The sequence below is a fragment of the Centropristis striata genome, chromosome 2 (genome assembly GCF_030273125.1).
Source record: "Centropristis striata isolate RG_2023a ecotype Rhode Island chromosome 2, C.striata_1.0, whole genome shotgun sequence".
In the NCBI taxonomy this organism is placed as follows: domain Eukaryota; kingdom Metazoa; phylum Chordata; class Actinopteri; order Perciformes; family Serranidae; genus Centropristis; species Centropristis striata.
Genome location: NC_081518.1, coordinates 5,243,023 through 5,262,205, shown reverse-complemented (window position 1 = coordinate 5,262,205; position 19,183 = coordinate 5,243,023). Strand labels below are relative to the sequence as shown.

The 19,183-nt window shown below is 37.8% G+C and overlaps 2 protein-coding genes across 5 annotated transcripts; one reads left to right on the top strand and one right to left on the bottom strand.

The window, feature by feature from the left end:
• Positions 1-1,239: 1,239 nt before the first annotated feature.
• Positions 1,240-12,524, bottom strand: calca (calcitonin/calcitonin-related polypeptide, alpha). 2 transcript variants are annotated; one of them, XM_059323949.1, is made up of 5 exons: positions 12,389-12,524; positions 4,455-4,546; positions 4,040-4,171; positions 2,472-2,653; positions 1,240-1,746 (listed from the first exon to the last, which is right to left on the bottom strand). In XM_059323949.1, the coding sequence occupies exons 2-4, from the start codon at positions 4,538-4,540 to the stop codon at positions 2,491-2,493; spliced, it is 381 nt and encodes a 126-aa protein (XP_059179932.1). In that variant the 5' UTR covers positions 4,541-4,546; positions 12,389-12,524; the 3' UTR covers positions 1,240-1,746; positions 2,472-2,490. The 2 variants fall into 2 exon arrangements, with proteins under 2 accessions (XP_059179932.1, XP_059179923.1); XM_059323940.1 differs by lacking the exon at positions 12,389-12,524 and adding an exon at positions 5,071-5,183.
• Positions 12,452-16,342, top strand: LOC131958729 (vitamin D 25-hydroxylase). 3 transcript variants are annotated; one of them, XM_059323908.1, is made up of 5 exons: positions 12,452-12,811; positions 13,401-13,542; positions 13,666-14,298; positions 14,413-14,742; positions 15,353-16,342. In XM_059323908.1, the coding sequence occupies exons 1-5, from the start codon at positions 12,575-12,577 to the stop codon at positions 15,568-15,570; spliced, it is 1,560 nt and encodes a 519-aa protein (XP_059179891.1). In that variant the 5' UTR covers positions 12,452-12,574; the 3' UTR covers positions 15,571-16,342. The 3 variants fall into 3 exon arrangements, with proteins under 3 accessions (XP_059179891.1, XP_059179900.1, XP_059179910.1); XM_059323917.1 differs by lacking the exon at positions 13,401-13,542 and having other exon boundaries at positions 12,692-12,811; XM_059323927.1 differs by lacking the exons at positions 12,452-12,811; positions 13,401-13,542 and having other exon boundaries at positions 14,142-14,298; positions 14,415-14,742.
• The last annotated feature ends 2,841 nt before the right edge of the window (positions 16,343-19,183 follow it).

The following is a 19,183-nucleotide window of genomic DNA, read 5'->3' as shown; positions in this document are numbered from 1 at the left end:
CTTAGAACATTGACCTTTTCACAGTGAGTTTTCAGTTATACAAAGTCACCTGTAACATTTTGGTGGCCTAAAAATATCTTGTCTTTAGAATGACTGGAGTAAGAAAGACCTTACCAGACCTCAGTAGCCCACTCCTCATCTCTATAGCCAACTCCTCATCCTGAGACTTCATTAAAAGCTACTAGTATAACAGAGGTACATTTTTACTGTTGAATTAATTAAGACAAAAAAATCATAATGTGTTTGTGGGGTTGTCTGTCCACATTTTAAGCTAAAGAGCTAGCTAAACCTCTGTCAGATAGATAATTATGTTACTGATTATTTAATCAACAAGTCACAGCTACAGCACAAGATTTCTGCACAAGGGTGGTTTGGCCAGATACAGTGAGATGATATGAATCTGTCGACCATCAGCAGTTTTGCTATAATCTCCTGTCTTTCTTTGGCTTTGGCAAAATTTACTATATCACAACATTTATATCAGTATCTAAGTATAAAATCACATTTACTTTGGTTTCTGTCTGTATTCTCCACTCCCAAGCAACTAAGCAAAGATCTTGTCCAGATGCCCAAAGATAGCATGGCTCAGCAAATACCTCTGTTTGATTAAAAGATAGTTGTCCATTCTACTAACATACACAGTATTGATATGTGGGGCATGATAGAGGAGTCTTTTATAGTTAAATACATCAAATGGCTCTCCTACTTGCAGTTGAGTACTAAGGTCAATAAGTACATTGGTTTGTTTTTTTTCTTCAAATAAACATGCAGTGATGGGATGCTGCAGGAGAAGCTTAAACATGCTCCTCATTTTTAGAAACTTGTTCTTGAAAGAGGCTCCATAGCCAAGATGATGCAGTAACAAATTGTAACCACTGGAGGGCAAAATGAGCCCGGTATTGAAAGATAAATCTTAAGTGTGTTCAAATGTCAGTGGCATGCTTACTATTCTATCTCATGACAAATATCAATATCAAATAGCGGTTTACACCTTACACATTGTTTTCATTTAAGAACTATTCATTAATCATGTTGAGATAGTCCAATTTTCTATGTGTAGTGAAAGCAATGTGTCCTTTCTATTACCATAAAGTGTGTCATATATGGCATGGCTTGATGTTATGATTTTTTTAATACCACATTATATGAACATTACTGAAATGGAGCACTATCAGTGTGGTTTACAGTTTAAATCACTGAATCAAACAAAAACACAGCACGACATGAAAGCCTCATGTAGCTAAAATACAATTTATTCCTGCTTTCAAATCACAATTGTTACAATATTTAGAATCATAAGTACATTTTTCACACTTGCATTGTGCACTATAATGATATCTAATGAAGTGTTTTACATCAAGGCACAAGACAGCCACAGTTGTTGAAAGTTTTGTTAGTAGTGGAGACATTCAGTATAAGACTTCCAGTTCGACACACTGTACTGCAGATACAAGTCAGAAGACCAGCTGAGCCGAAAGCCAAGACAGAGAAGAAATCTATTCTTATCCCCCTTAGCAAAAGAAAATATCTTCTCAGTTACTTCCCTGTGATGGTGTCACCAAAGCTAGTAACTTCTGTTTTTAAGCACAGACTAACAATGAATACTGACAACCTTTTGGTGACTGGTGGCAGCCTGAAAGCAAGAGATCAGTCTACGTTTGTGAAGAATACTGTATATACTGTTGTTTCCAAGTGATTGCAGGTAGATGATGATGCTGTTTTGTCACTCAAAGGAGGCACTTGGTCCTAAAGAGGCAAAGAGAGAATAGAAAACAGAAACATATTTCAACTTGTGAAGATCCAGATTCAGATTATATTTTTGTGGGGCTTTATTCCATTGATTGACTGAGAGCAACACAAAATACCAGTAGCAAGAGACATGGGAATAAAAATTCCTAAATTATAGTAAACCTTTTGGGCCACCACAGTGGTTTGCTATTTGTTATAGGAAGCATACCCACTGAAGATGTTTTTTTTAAAAAGAACTGAGAGTCAGTATGTTTTTAACTCTGTAGCCAAAATCGAGGTGTGATATATAAATGAAGAGTAACTTGTGAATGTCCATATTTGATAAAACAAGACAGGTAGGTAGGTACATATTGAAAGAATTCCAATTGTGATATACATAATGGAGAATCTTACCAATATATATACCAATATACAGCATGGTGCTTTAGTTGATACTTTAGTTGATTGACATTTAACATGGTACTGAAAACCCACCAATTTTTGAGTGTTGCCATATTTGTGTTCATGTATTTCACAATAATATATTGAGAGAGATTTCTTGATTGACACATAAAAAAGTCAAAGGCTAACTTGCAGTTGCGTAACACCAAATACGTCAAATACAAGGACTCAAACAAGTAATCCTCAGTTTTGTTTCAAAACCATGCTTTTCACAGTGATTTTTTTCAAATTCCTCTCATGCACATTATCTACGGTATAAGCATCAATTAGTGCTAACGTACCATGTATTTGCCTTTGTGCTCACACAGGGCCATGTCGCTTCCGTCTGCCGAAGGCCTGGGAACCAACGTTGGTGGGAACGTAGTTGGTGTGTCCCAGTCCTCCAGACCGACTCAGGAAGTCGGCCAAACGGTGAGTTACACAGGTGGCTGTGTTGCACCCCCTCTTCTGTGCTGTTGTATTACTTGTAAGAGTGGAAAAGATAGTGAACACAGTTTATTATGATACTCAAGATAGGAAATCTGCATGACAGACATTGACAAGTATTGTTTAGCATCATCAACAATAAATTAAATGAAAAAGAATGAAATATTGTAATGATTGTGTGTGTGTGTTATAGACAGTCATGCTTACCCTTTTGTCCTTTCTTTTTTTTGTTTTTATTCAGTAAGTATGTGTTTTCAATCTTGAATGAATTTTAAACAGCTTCCATGTAAAATATTAATTTATTCAAGGGGCAACATAGTTACTATGAAGAGAAGAATACATTAGAAAGGTTTTTAGCTGTTTCTATATTTTAAGTAACACCATTTTTGTAGCTAATTCCTATTTTTCAAGTCTCTGCCAAAATCTGCCAGTGGAAAATTAAAGCAGGCACGTTTCCATGAAGTTAGTCGGACAGATAGGATCCACATGCATCAGCAGTCTGGTTTTATGCATAGAGCTGGATGAACAAACAAACGTTAACTCAGACAGACAGAAGAATAGATGGGGTAAATAGTGAGAGTTTAATTGTGTTAGTTGCCGTAGTTTTCATATTGCTCAGATAGACTTCGCTTCTTGCCAGGCGTCCCTGCTCCCACATCGGTGCGGGGATAGGTTTGTAGTTTGTGAATATCCTGGGACAGTTTTCCCAGCACACAAGTGCTTAAGCCGGTGCAGCGCTTAGACACAGGTCTATCCAGGCTGTTAGAGACAAAGAAAAACATGCAGAAACAGGCTTACAGTAACCGGGACATGCAGATAGATATTAATAATTACATGCATGATGTTTTTCTGAAGTGTCATGCGTTAAATTAATATTTCAAATGCATGCTAACAGATCCAACAGGCATATGAAGGTATCTTGTTAACCAGAATCTTGTACTTGTCATGCTATGATAAAATTTAATTTTCTGTAATAATGTCAATCATGCATGTTCTCTAATGTTCTTTGAAATCATGCTCTCTTCATTTTTGCGGACCAAGGACACTGACTTTCAGGCATATAAATGGATGAGTGAATGAATAACTTCAGTCCATGCATCAAGGGATTATGACAGAGAGTAGATTTAATTAAATTTCACTATATACCTTGATAAATAATATACACCAAAGTTGGAGCTGTTGGGCTTATAAACAAACGTTTGTTATATTTTGCTTATATTTTGCTTAACTGGTGGCAGTTCAGATAGATAGATAGATAGATAGATAGATAGATAGATAGATAGATAGATAGATAGATAGATAGATAGATAGATAGATAGATAGATAGATAGATAGATAGCACAATACAATATACAATTCTTAAACGTTCTTATAATCAGGGTTAACTGTACTAAAACAATGCCTAAAATATTAAAGGCCTTACCTGTTTCCATCAGCTGTTTGGTGGTCCTGCTCATCTGCTGTGATCTGCATGAACTCCTTCATAGCTCTGAGTAACCTTTGGGCGTCATCATTCGATAGTGTGACTCCATCTAACATGGACTCCTTACTAGTTCTGAAAATGCAAATTAAATTAGATCGATATCTCTCATTCTGATTCTGTTACGGCATTGGTTTAAAAACTGCAACTTCATGTAATCTGATTTAATCATGCCTTTTAAAAGCTAACAGTGTTATATACCATCTTTATATCTATAAGCATGCAATCATGATCTTAAGTTTATAGATTTAAAATCAAAAGTAACTCTAAAAACAATCTTAAACACAAAAAAATGTCAGACAATTACAATATTTTTTACATGTATTTTGTTCTATATTTTATGGGAAAAAAGTCTTACCTGGATGGAGCTGCCTGTGAGACGTACATCTGACAAATGATCAGCGCATAGGCAAGAAGGAGAGTCCAGAGTTTCAGCATTATCATGATTGCCTGTGGAAAAAAAATATAATGGAAATTGTTGCAAGGAAAAGATAATGAAATATTGTTTTGTGATTTGTGTCCGAAACATTTTATGCCATTAAATATATACAGTATATACTTTCTATACAAATGCAGCACATACTAGACTTTCTTTTTCTACTGCATGCATCCACGCCTATATGAATCATCTCTCTCCGTCTCTCTCTCTTACACTCCCTTGCTGTTAGAGCAGATGAAGTTTACAGAGGCAGATAGAAGACTTATTGGTGATATACTGACACTGGGAGCTTTGCCAGCAACTATAAAACCAGCTCCATTAACAGAATTAGCTGAAGCCTGCTGTAGATAGTATAACGTCATCAAACCAACAAAGCTGCATCTCCCTTCTGTAAGCAACCAGTATTATTCTACATTATATGCTTATCCAGTCTAATAAGTCCTCACCTACAAAAAACACTAAATCTGATATTTAACCCTGACAGCATCATTTGCACAATCAACTGAATAAAAAGCAGTGTTTTATCTATACTCACCGTGAGATAATAGCTCTTCTGGTAATGAAGAATTCAGTCTCACTTGTGAATAGGCAGAACACTCCCCACAGTGAACCGTTTTATATATGTTTCCCATGGGTTTCTGTATTAAGTGAGTGAGCACTTGATCATAGTCTATTGGCCAGTCAAATGTTTTACCTCAAACTGCGAGCCAATCAGAAGTCCTTCGACACTCACAGCAAGCCAATAAAAGAGTTTGTACGCAAATGACATCAATGTATTGTCATCAATGCGTTTAATTCACAAAAAGCTGACGTTTTTTTTAATCACATGGAAGCACTACTTTAGTTAAGTCATTCTGTCAGCAGGGTAAGTGGGAAAAAATGAGAAAGGGAAATCTCACTGTCATAGTCTCATGGTCTTGGGAACGAATATGGCAGTGCATGTGGATCCACCGACTGTAAATCCCCTGATATTACAGGGTGTATAATTATAATGGCCAGAGAATATAAACATAATTCACCAGTGCCCCTCAATACCTTGTGAAGCCTTTTTTATCTTTAAGATCTATGACTTTTACTCATACAAAGAGTGGGCACAAATTATAAAATGAATGTTCACAAGTGAGACATAATTCATATAATCAGATTGCAATATGTCAGGGATGGGCAACCTAAATGCTGGAGGGGGCCACAATTTTTACACACAGGGCCACATATAGGACCGTGCACTTAACCAGATATGATGAAACTGCAATTTTAAATATGTTTACAGTGCAGTAACTTGCTCAAATGCATGTATAACAATATAAATAGGAATACAAAAGGTTTGAAGCAAATAAGAAATAACCACTTACTGCAATTTTTTTTTCAGTGCAAGAACAGCAGAGCAACATTAATTTTAATCAAGTCATTTTGTGCATTTTCACACTGCACTTTCAAGATTTCTTGCTCAAAAGCAACAACGACAAAGAGTTAACCCGTCCAGTTGTATCCTGCTGCCCCTTCACATGTTACAATATAATATTGCCCCATTAGACACTGCTGAACTATGTAAAAGTGTGTTAGTAAAGTATAAGTAAAGTCTCCAACTTGCCTAAACCTAAAGAACAGTTTTGATCCTTCTCATTTTCATCAATTTTATCCAGATAGATAAAATAATGCTTATCTTGTATAAGTGAGTGTGAGTTCTATAGATAAAATTAACCTTCCCACAGAATTCACTGTGTCCATTCGGTTTCTCCGAGCTAATTACTGGACTGTTGGGCTCTGGCCATCTTGTAATTCCCCTTATGTAACAATATTGGATGATGTGTCGTAAAGCACCCTGCCTCAGTTAGTTTTTGCGTCACAAGGAAACTCATTAGTGTGGATGAGTCTTTTAGTACTATTGAGCAGACCTGCAGGCTCTATACCAGAAGCACTAAATTAGACTCCAGCAGCTCGTCATGATGCCAGAAACTGCTCATGGAGGACTAAAGACTATAGAGCAACAGATTCCAACTATGCACACACAATGATTATTGTCTTGATCTCATTTGAGTACCTTGCCAAGAAATTTAAAGTTCACTCAAGCTGCTCCCAGGCCTTCATTCATCTCTTCTCTGACCAGGGACATGAGTTGAAGCAGAGAAATTACATTCCAAGGGGAAAAGTGTATTGTCAAAAATGCAATTATCTCACACTGTTCACATTCCCTAATGTTCGGCACGAATTGGCCTGGAAAATTAATTGCGACACAGGACGGCATTCATGACAGAGAGGGCAGTGTTATGCTCAGTGCAGTGCTCATCAGTGACAGTCTCAGCTGAGTCAGTGTGACTGTGTCTTTTCCCAAAGAGATGCCGCATCGTTCTTGGCTGTGAATAAAAAGCCCCAAAGAGAATTTCCTTTAAAGCTCTCTCATACCGACACCTTGTATTATTCAAATAGGCAGCAAGAGTTGATAATCAGCTGGAAATGATCGCACAGGTATATATTAAATGTTAAAATGAGCACATGAGGACTGTGGAAATATAAGCATTTAAATGGATCATTGCGAGGTGAAATTTTTCCCCCCCTTATGAGCCTCCAGACTTGTGTTGAATTTAAAAAGGCCAGCTGAATATCGGCCATCAGCACCTGAAGAGGGGACCTTGAAAAGTCTTGGTATTATAAGCAATTACTAGGGCAGCTAGAAATAATTGGTGCTTTTCCCAAATGTAGACAGATCCTTAATGAGAGAGGATGAGGAACCCAGAGAATTTGTATTAGGAGATAAAGGCCTCTTTTTTGTAAAACTTAGAATTTACAGTTGTGTTGGGAAGGGAGCAGTCTAAGCAGGCACATACACTGCAAAAAGGTGTGTCTAAAAACAAGATAAAAACACTAAATCTGCAGGAAATTATCTTGCTGCATGGATAGATAATTTAACTTGACAAGATTTATTAAATTAAGGTTGTTAAATCCAGAAATTAGCATGTTGTAAGCATAAAATAAGAAATTAACTCTTAAAACAAGATAAATTAAAGCTGCAAGCAGCGATTAACTGGCCCGAGCAGAGTACACTGCAAATTATTTGTTTCTTAACAAGATAAAAAAAATGTAAGATTTAAAAGTGTTAGATAATTTATCTTGTTTTTAGAGTTAATTTCACTTGACAAGATTTATTAAATTAAGATTGTTAAATCTAGGAATAAGCATGTTCAACGCTTAAAATAAGAAATTAACTCTTAAAACAAGATAAATTATGTAACACTTCTAAATCTAAGTTTTTTTTTATCTTGTTAAGAAATACTTTGCATTCTACTTAAGTGCTTTTTCACACAAAAATTAGGACCAGAAGAACACTGTGCAGCTGCAGGAATAAACCCAAAATGGATAGAATTTGCCATGTGACTTCATTGCACTAATGTCGGCTTCTGACATGAGATCAGTTTCCAAGTTGTAAGTGAGAATCACATGCTTTTTTGTGATATTAGGACAGTCATTTTGTGCAGTCCTAAAGGAACAATCTTGTGTCTTAAGCAGTTAAAGATCATAGACATAGATTGGGGATTTTGGCGGGATGACCTTCGAACATACACTGGTATTGTCAGAATGGTGAAAGCAGAAAATTGACATGCTAGTAGGTACAATATGTTACTTTGTCTGTGAAATTGCACAGGGCAAAGATAAGAACAAACAACAACTGTGTGGCAACTGTGTGGAAAACCTGTAATGGACGTGAAGTACCTTCAGAGAGTTTACAGATCAGTTTCTGCTCCTCTAAAAAGAACAGAAAAGTGCCATTGAGGCTCATGGAAGAATTATAAACACGATGTCCATTAGCGAGGATACTTAAATCTGCTGCCCTCCATTAGAAAGCTGAGCAAACCGAACCTAATATTTGAACACACCTGGCCAGTAGTTGCAGAGGGATTAGAAGACCTCTTGATCTTCCTGCCACTGTCATTATGTTGTTGGAAAAAAGAGGTTCTGGACAGCATTAGTATTACCGGGGAAAGTCTATAATGAGATTTTCCCCATGCACTTGATAATTCCAGTCATCCGGACGGTAAATAATTTACTGTAGAATCACAGTCACCAAGGGACCCACCCAAATGAACATGCCACACATGCACCACAGTATCGCAAAACGAGAACACTCTTCTAATGTAAAGACTGATGCGGTTCTACCACACATATAGTAACTGCATTAAATCACTGATCATATACTGATCATGACAGGTGTCCCAGGATAAGGTTGGATGATAAGATAAGTATTATATGTAAGATATTTATTGACCCAGAGCTGCATTTGGCAGTCTGTCTGATGTAAGCCTAAACTACTGTAAGGTATTTTGTTTTTTCGAGTTTACTTTTAGCAAAATGCTTTGAGTGAATGAGTTCCCCCTGGTACACTGTAAAAAAGGTTTGTAGAAATTACAGTAAAACACTATCAAATTAAATCAGAAATAGGGTGTAAAATAAAAAATTGTATATCACCGTAGTAGACACTTTTAATTACCGTAAATCAAAGAATAGCACAAAACTTTAACTTTTACTGTCATAAACTGTAGGAAACACACAGTTTTGCTGTAAAATATAACATTTTCATGTAAAGTTAATGGAGAAGTACCATGATGTCACAATGACACAATTACCCTAAAAATAACGGGAATATTCAGTCTAAATGACAGTTTTTGCTGATATTTACATTTAAATTTACAGTAGAAAACCCACTCAATGTATTTTTTTATGGTTAAGTTCTGGCAACCACAGCTGCCAGTATTTTACCGTAAATTAAACAGATTATTTTTTACAGTGTAAACAGTTACACAGTATGTATGTTTAGGGCTTTTATTGTGAAAGATAAGAGCAAAAGAAGTGGGTCCAGTATGTGCTGTTTCACATCTTTCTTCAGACTACAAAGTCTCTGTGTTGTTTTTTAATCCCTACAATTAAAGGCGCAACTCATAACCATTGGCTACACCATAGGGTATTTTATTAATATGTCTGTTCCACGCAGTGAAATTGGTTGACCCCTTTATTCACAAGGTGAAAACTAAGAAAAAATTACCTTATTCTGAATAAAAATTACACCGTTTTTTGCCCCCTAATATTCACGTTCTGTGTGTGAGTAATCAGGGCAAAGAGTAGAGTAACGTGCAAATTAATTGTGCAAAAAAAAAACATTAAAATCTTTATTATATAACTTTGTTTATATATCAATCCATATTTCCTACCCCTACCCGAGGGCATAAGAACAAGTGTTATTTGACAGGTGTCACACCAAACCTAACCTGATATTTATGTCCTCCAATAAAAAAATATCATATCTGTATCATTATTAGTCTGCTTCAACTGAGACAAATGTTACACCATTATCTGTTGATTTCCAGATCAAATGTTTTACATGTTGAAAACTCTTCCTTTAACTCTACGGAGTCTTGGCCTATTTTGTCCATTTTTTTAATCCTTTTTAAAGTCTTTTCGTGTCTCTGTAAGTCATTTTGTGTCTTTTTTGGTCATTTGTGTCTTATTTGTGTCTATTTTGTGTCTTTTTTGTGTCCATTTTGTTAATTTTGTGTCTGTTATGTCTTTTTTAGTAATTTTGTGTCTTTTTTGGTAATTTTGTGTCTTCTGTGTTTTTTTGTTATTCTGTCTTCTCATTTTGTGTCTTTTTTGGTCATTTTTGTGTCTTGTTTTGGTCATTTTGTGTATCTTTTTGTGTCTTTTTTTTGGTCCGCTTTCTTTTTATGGTTAAATTGCCGAGTCATAGTGGGTGAGATTACGTCAAAAATATTTTTTTAATGACTGTGGTTCGTTTTTTTCCTGAATCAATATTACAAAATATGGTCGATGTCAGCCACCTGGACACTTTTGTCGCTGGTGTTTTGATTAAACCAACACTAACAAGATAATGCAACAGTGAGAACATATTTATTAGATTAAATCTGACAGATGTGTTTAAAGCTTCCAGAATAGCTTTTGAGTCTGTGGAGCTGGCAGGAAGCAAATAAGTAATTTGCAAGAATGTCCTCATTAGGTAGCCCTAACAAATCTGAATGATTGGGAGAGGTCTGTAGAGGCCATTTGAGGCATCTAAGAAAAAAAGCTCACCAGCTGCCTCAGCAGGAAGGAACGGCTGGATAAACAACTTCATGTCTAATGAGGAGCCGGTCATGATGAACTGATCACACAGCCAAGAAAGTGGAGAGCGTGGTTTTACAAAAGTGCAATTTGTTTACAGTTTAAAACCACATTAAGGAGATGATGTTTACCTGGGTTAACCCTTGCAAGCTCTTCCTATTATTGACTTCCAACAACAGACCGTATCGGAAAAATTGTTTTAATTGTGAGTAAATGGGATTATTTATTAAATTTGTAAAAATATTTGCAATTATTTTTTCAACATTTAGACTTATTTGGCAAGAACAGCCGCCGTGTTTCAGTCTTATGTAAGTATGGAAAATCATTACCCATTTTTAGAATGCACAGTCCTCAATGACTGGACGAGTTCAGCTTTTAGTCAACAAGCTTAAAGAATCTAACTCAAGTATGCAAGTTTGGAATGTGGTCCCTGCCTTAACCTTTGACCTCTAAACATAGTGCACGACCTAACCTTTAGCTGGTTTGGGCGAAGGAAACTGCAGCAGCTTACTGGGGCAAAGTTTATTTGCCTAAAAACAAAACAGGGTTACATAAAAGCATGTTTACTCTTCATTTGCCTCAGTTAATTCAAATTTTGACAAATAAACGAGCATCTTATTGTATTTGATGCTTGTGAAGATTTCATTTGTGATTTTCTGAGTATATTTTATGATACTGTGGTTGATGTGGGTTTCAGTGACAATTTCAAAAATGTGCATGTTTCACTTAGTTTCCATATTCTGTTAAAAAAGTTTTTTTTGTATGAATTGAAGCTGGGCAGGATTGCAAAAGGCCTATTTATATAAGGAGCTGATGTCAAGTAATAGGAGAAATTGGGGAGCAGCAGACCATAAAACCCCCACACTCACACTGCAGCTCATCAAACCCACTATTAAAGTTGTAATATGCTTTTAAAATGTTTGGCTCGAACAATGCAAACCAGTTCATTGCTGCAGGAACACTTGCACACACAATAATTGACATGAGACAAGTTTAGAATGTTTAAACAAGAAATAAACTAGGTGAGCATGACATAGAAAAGAAACACATTTAATGCAGTCATACTGAAACAATTCAGACTATGAAGTTGTTGCATTGCATTGGTGCAAGCAAATGTGCACTTTATTTTTATTCCCTCCAGTAGAGAGTGACCAAGATGCTTTGATTTCTTACTATTGTACATCATGCAATGGCTTGGCTTTTTTTTTTCCATTGCAAGTGAGAGCTTTTGCTTTGCTTAAATAGTTGAACCTTTCATTGCAGTCTCTCTGTAGTCTCTTTTTTTTTTTTTTTTTAAAGCAGCAGCGTTTAAAATTCACTGAAAGTCTGCTACACCTGTTTTTCATCCCAAATGTCCTGCAGCAGGTCTCATGTGACTCCCTACTGGGAAAGCTGCTTCCAGTGTAGTCTTCTTCAAACAATGGGTGGCTCGTGTGCTCATTATTTTTACTCCACCTCAGTCTCCCATACTACTGTATAAGCTAATAATATATATATAGAAATCATACCTATATATGGTGATGTTAATTGGACTACTGCTTTTCCAAGTGTTATATTTATTTTTGCACCCAACCCCTTGTCTGCACGTTTCTTTGAGCAAAGTTTCACAACTTTTATGTCTAAGTATTTTTACAGCTTTAATAATGGGTTTGATGACGTGTAGTGGTACTTATATGGTGCGTTGCCCCCCTTTATAGGGTTATTAAAGAAACCCAAAACTCAGCCTACAACCACCAAAAACTCACCCGGGTTATTGATCAAGAGCAGAACAAAGTTCACCCTCAGATGACTCTAACTTTTCTGGCCAATCTTTGCCTTAGAGGCGGGGGATAGAAAATGTGCAAGATGATACATATGTGCTTCAGTTTCTCTGAGGAGAAGCCGAAGTCAGCAGAGGCAGTCTCGCCGTGGAAGAGAAACTTTTAGTGAAGATGGTTGCCATTAAACCTCCGTCTCTGGTGCCGGTCTCCTGCGCGCAGGCTCTGCTCGGTGCGGCTTGTTTGACTGTCGCCTTCCTCGCTTTCCTGTTGGTTCGCCAGCTCGTCAAGCAAAGAAGACCCCCGGGCTTTCCTCCTGGTCCATCTCCCATCCCTGTGATAGGAAACATTATGTCTCTGGCCACCGAGCCGCACGTCTTCCTCAAGAAGCAGAGCGAAGTTCATGGACAGGTAACGACACGAACTCAACCTACAGCGCTTTTTTTCCAGTGCTTTTAAACGGAGAGCTGTGCAAACTGTGCAGTGCATGACCTTATAGACTAAAAGAAGACTTCAGACACACATGCACACCCCCCACACACAATGAGAAGTAGCTGTGAAACGAACAAAAGAGACTCGCCCTAACGTTCGGCGCTCTGCAGCACTTGGAGGAGAAGAACCGGCAAATTAAGGGCTCCCTAAAATTAAAGCCCCCTCTCCCCAAAAAATACACGCCGGTTAAAGGACACAGAATACCTTTCAGTGGCACGTTGTGCATTTTAAACATAATTAGGTGCAGAGCTGGATATCTTTGCAAATTGAGGGATAACCTTAAAGGGGCCAGAGTCTGTTTTATTCACACTCACACACTCCTTTGTGTCTCATGAAAAACCAGTTTGGAGTGAAATGCATAAGAGCAGACACATGAAAATTGTTGCAACATGCCTATAATTGTGGTATAAAGCTCATTGGCAGTGGTATTCAATTACATGGAAATGTGTTGTGGAAATGAAAGAAGAAAAAGCAGTGCAGTGCTAATGTGGCAATGTGTACTTTACAGATATTCAGTCTTGACCTGGGAGGCATCTTGACAGTGGTATTAAACGGATATGACTGTGTCAGGGAATGCCTTTACCATCAGAGCGAGGTGTTTGCTGATCGCCCATCGCTGCCTTTATTTAAGAAAATGACCAAAATGGGCGGTAAGATGATGTTATAAGATTGCAATGCATATCATTTCTTACGCAACAGTAACTGAATTATTGCATTTGACGCGATGAATGATTTATCTCATCACTTTTTGCTTTTTTCTCCACCTTCCAAAGGGCTTCTCAACTGTAAATATGGCAAAGGCTGGATTGAACACCGTAAACTGGCTTGCAACTCCTTCCGCTACTTTGGCAGCGGGCAGAGAATGTTTGAAAGGAAGATCTCAGAGGAGTGCATGTTCTTTGTTGATGCCATCGATGAGCACAAGGGAAAGCCCTTCAACCCCAAACACCTGGTGACCAACGCTGTGTCCAACATCACCAACCTCATCATTTTTGGACAGCGCTTTACTTACAATGACAGCAACTTCCAACGCATGATCGAACTATTCAGTGAGAACGTGGAGCTAGCAGTAAGCGGCTGGGCCCTCCTCTACAACGCCTTCCCTTGGATTGAGTATGTGCCCTTTGGAAAACACCAGAAGCTGTTCCACAATGCTGCTGAGGTGTACGACTTCTTGCTGCAGGCTATAAAGGCTTTTTCTCAGGGTAGGGTGTGTCATGCACCTCGCCACTATGTTGATGCTTATTTGGATGAGTTGGACCAGAACGCAGGAGAACCCGGCTCCTCTTTTTCCTATGAGAACCTCATCTATTCAGTGGGTGAGCTTATTATTGCTGGCACAGAGACCACGACTAACACGCTGCGCTGGGCCATGCTGTACATGGCTCTCTACCCCAACATACAAGGTCAGTTATAGTAGAAACGTCTTCCCATTGTAAGAACATTTTACTGGTAATGTGGCCCTTGGTCATCTAATGTTACACATGAATTAATGCTTGATACCGTGTGTTTTTGCAAAGAGAGGGTGCACAGAGAAATCGACAGCGTGCTGGCCAATGGGAGGGAACCGACCCTGGAGGATAAACAAAGCATGCCCTATGTGGAGGCTGTTCTGCACGAGGTGCTTCGCTTCTGCAACATTGTCCCACTTGGTATTTTCCGCGCCACCTCCCAGGATGCAAACGTCAACGGCTACACAATTCCCAAAGGCACCATGGTGATCACAAACCTCTACTCAGTGCACTTTGATGAGAAGTACTGGAATGATCCAGGTGTGTTCTCACCACAGAGGTTTTTGGACCACAATGGCAACTTTGTGAGGCGTGAGGCCTTCCTGCCATTCTCCATGGGTTAGTGTCTTTTTGTTTCTCTTCAATTCTTCTCCTGAAAAAACAATGTGGCTGTTCTCATGAAAGAGTCATAAATCACAGAATTTCCTAAAATCTTCTCAGTGCAATACACTTTCCCACTTGAATTAAATAGAGATATAAAACGGCATGTATCATGTATACATGCAGACATTACATTTACATAAAATCAAAAGTTCACTTTAGCATACATGTCCTTTTTGTTTAGAACAGAGCAATTACATTTTGCCTTTTCTCTTAAACATTACAATTCATTTTAATTGCAGTTCATTGGCCATATCAGTGACAGAATCAATAAAATCCCCAAGTGCAAAACCAATGTGTGTATAAATGAAATTATAAATGTGTTTGCTTGAGCTGTAGCTTACATTTATGATTTTCTTTTTGGCCAAGTTCCTGGTCTCATATAGTCACAGAACATTCCCTTAGAGACACAAAGAAGAGAACATGCTATCCTCAGCTGAACCTTTTTTTTCTTCATCTGTTCTGCTTGTGTTCCCCAACGTCCTGTATTACTGAACACTTGAATGAATTGGCCAGATGTTGTACTTGTGTCGAAAAGTCTAAATTATGAAATATTCTTTTTTTTCAGGGAGGCGCTGCTGTCTGGGCGAACAGCTGGCCAGGATGGAGATGTTCCTCTTTTTCACCACTTTGATGCAGAGGTTTCATCTCCAGTTTCCTCCAGGAACCATTCCCTCTGTCACTCCTAAACTGGGCATGACCTTACAGCCCAAACCTTACTCTATCTGTGCTGTCCGCAGGCAGCTGAAAGCTCCCTGCCATGAAAACACTCCTTATCACAAGTAGGCAAGCAGGAATTTATTACAGCTTGTTCAAATGATCAAGCATGAATTTTATGCACAGCAATGCAACCACATGATTCAGGTGCATAAAACTGTGTCGCTCTGGATTGTAGCGTCCAGTTCTGGTGCGTCACAGTTTTTCCAAAGGACTTTCAGTGGCAAAAGTAGCCGTCTACATATGGACATGTGTTCCATTGAAGTGTTCTACTGAGCAATATGCATGTTTGCACAATACTTTTAGGCAGCAGGCGGCAAAACTCGGTGCTGAAAGGACATTCTGGGAACATGCAGGTGCTATTGATCTCTGTAGCTCAGACTAGCTCTGAGCCCAGAAAAAGAAATGTCTATGTGGTAGTGATGGGTTAAATATGTCAATGATTGATAGTAAGTACACCTATGATAGTTCATAGCCCTGCATTCTCATGACAGCTTCAGGTTAGACAAATGACACCAGACTTGTACGTGTGGGGTGAAACGGGACTTTCCAAGAAAGTTCTGAACAGTGTTAGACTTGGACATGGGCCAAGTTTTACATCATCTGGACTGACTCTAACCCCTCCTCCAGGGACAGCGCTCACTGGAAAATGAATCTCTTAGAGGCAAGACCAGCTGGATTTCTAGAAACTGACTGCAACACTGGTTTCTGCTAAATGGTGCTTATCAGTACCAACAAAGTACTGTTTTTATGTTTAAGGTTAACATTTGTTTGTCCTTGTTTTTGCAATACTTGTGATATGGTTTTATTGTGTGGCTTCATAAAGTCTTTCTTAAGATATTTAAATCTTGTCCTGTCATCTTTAAGCTGAATTCACAACACCCAACTCTGAAATGAACATTTTCTTTGTTGTCCACTTGGGGGCAGGGCAACAAGCTGTTAACACACTCACAAATAATAATCTTGATATTATGGTCAATTTACTAACAAACTGAGGCTAAATCACAAATTAAGCAGACACAGAAATCATTAGCATACATATGTTAGCATTAGCCCAGGGGCAGTAATGTGCTTCCCACTGCCCCTTGCATGGTGTGTTCACTTGTGTGTAAAAAAGGATGGGTTAAATGCAGAGGTTGAATTTCCCCATTGTGGGATTAATAAAAGTAATTAATCTTAATCTTAATCTATACATTTTAAGAAGTGTCTCAGGTGAATTTAAGTTTGATATCTCTCATTTTAGCTCAATTTTTTTTCTCCACCAACTCCTGAGTCTTGCTCTTTAGCTGCTAAATGCTCTTTGTTCACCAGATAACTGTGACCATCTGCTGTTTGGTGCTGAGGAATCCTGCTTCAGCCACAAACCACACCAATGCGTGTGGTATGAAGTTGCAGGTCGTAAAACCAAAACAATAGCTAAAAGATGCTGTGTGCTAAGGGAAACTGCTGACACAGACAGAAATTGTATGTGGCTTTGTCACCACGAGGGACACTTTGCATCACACACGAGGATTTGATCCTTTGTTGGTGAAGGGAATCTGGAACCGTTTCCAGTTGAAAACCATTTCCGAACTGTCGATCCATCAGAATTGTTTGCCTCCAAGCTTATCAACTTGCAACAAGGAGCCATGAATAGATCGTCCAAATCGTGAATTGACAAAGAATAGGACCAATAAGCAACTCGATAATGGCATTGGCATCACTAAAATCTTTATACAAATAATAGTTACCAAAGCAGCTTGAACCCTCTGGGCTCTGAGCCTATTTTGGCCATTATTGAATACTTTTGATTTTGCCCTTCATGTACCACATACAAAATGTTTACCATACCCATATTTGGTATCCATTTTTTCTTCACCTATATGATCTGACAATTATTTTCTCACTTTAACCTACTTGATCATCATATTGAGCCCAAAAATCATGAAATCCGAGTGGAAAAATTATACTTTCTAGTACAATAAAAACCACAAATATGCTCAATTAACTGTTTTAGAACTTGAAAATGTGAACATAGGACACAAATATGAACATCTAACAATGTAAAATTTAAGTAAAATAAAACTATATACAAAAAAGTCCCATAAAAACATTTATATTTATAGGCTTTTTTTTCCTTGTTAGCTGCAACTCTTCAAAATAAACTATGTGCGAAAATACCCTGAGAGCTACACTAACGTTCAAATATTTCTGTACTATCAAATTAAAACTATCATATCTTTGGTTTTACATGACCTAGGAATGTCAAACAAAAATTGGGAGAAAGTTTCAGGTCTGTACTTTGGAGTGAAGTTGATAGCAGCGCTCCATGTGACCTCGGGTTTTTTTTTGTTAAACGTCACGTGATCTGATCAGGACGCCACCATCATAGACCCAAGAGGGTTTAAGGCTCAGCATGCTCACACAGGTGTTTTCAATTACTATGGTTGATTACCTCTGCTCAAGCTAACTGGGTGGAGTAATGCAGAGTATAATGCACAAATATAAATGACAAGGGCAAACGCTGACCCACCCTGTCAAATGCAACCTAACTAGGAGTGAGGGAGACACACCCACTGTCCTGAGACAATCTAGGTCTAATGGAGCCTATAAGTGAAAACACCTGTGTAGCTGTACAATAGATGTGTTCAGAGTCTGTCAGGGGAACTATGTTCATCAAAATGTACACATTATTCTTATGGCAGTCCAAAAAATATTAGTACACTGCAAAAAAGGTGTGTCTAAAAACAAGATAAAACCACTTAATCTGAGGGAAATGATCTTGCTGCATGATAATTCCACTTGACAAGATTTCTTAAATTAAGATTATTAAATCTAGAAATAAGCATGTTGAACACTTAAAATAAGAAATTAACTCTTAAAACAAGATAAATTATAATTAAGTTTTTTTTTTTATCTTGGTAAGAAACAATTGTCAGGTCATTCTGCTCGGCCAAGTTCATCGCTGCTTGCAGCTTTAATTTATCTTTTTTTAAGAGTTAATTTCTTATTTTAAGCGTTTCTAGATTTAATAATCTTAATTCAATAAATCTTGTCAAGTGAAATTATCTGTCCATGCAGCAAGATAATTTCCCTCAGATTTAGTGTTTTTATCTTGTTTTTAGACATTTTTTTGCAGTGTGCATTGTTGAGAGTTCAATTGTGTCTACAAACGCCAAAGAAATATGAGTTTTTCATGGTCAGCCATATTTTTTCCTTTACGTTTAGCACATGGATTGGCTATTTGAGGTCAAAGTTGGAAATTTCAACTACAAATTCAGACCTCTGACTTTGCCTCAAACACAGTTTTACTCCTCTGGTTCCTGGCTTAGAGAGAAAGTAGCTCAAGTTCATGGAAATAACACTGGAAATATTAATTTAGGTGTTTCCCTTCACGGTTATCCTCCTCCATATTCTATGCAATGGCACAGACACCAAAAGAGGGAAGTGTTTTACATAGTATATTGCAAGTTCGCACACGTGCAGACAAACACACACACACACCAATAAAAATCAATGAGAAGCTTTGATACTTTAGGGATGGTGTTTTATGACAGCTATAAATAACAACAAAAATCAGTTGCCCCCACAATGTAGATAAGGGTGAATGGTTACATTAGACAAACTTACGTATATTGATGCTACATAAGGGTAACAACCATTCATAGATGTATTTATGGCACAATCATCAGAGGACACTGTG

Coding starts and splice junctions, on each gene's coding strand:
- calca (XM_059323949.1), bottom strand. CDS start 4,540: ATGATAATGCTGAAACTCTGGACTCTCCTTCTTGCCTATGCGCTGATC. Junction 4,172..4,454: donor TCACAGGCAGCTCCATCCAG/GTAAGACTTTTT, acceptor TTGCATTTTCAG/AACTAGTAAGGAGTCCATGT. Junction 2,654..4,039: donor CAAACAGCTGATGGAAACAG/GTAAGGCCTTTA, acceptor CACTCTTACAAG/TAATACAACAGCACAGAAGA.
- LOC131958729 (XM_059323908.1), top strand. CDS start 12,575: ATGGTTGCCATTAAACCTCCGTCTCTGGTGCCGGTCTCCTGCGCGCAG. Junction 12,812..13,400: donor AGAGCGAAGTTCATGGACAG/GTAACGACACGA, acceptor TGTACTTTACAG/ATATTCAGTCTTGACCTGGG. Junction 14,299..14,412: donor TCTCTACCCCAACATACAAG/GTCAGTTATAGT, acceptor GTTTTTGCAAAG/AGAGGGTGCACAGAGAAATC.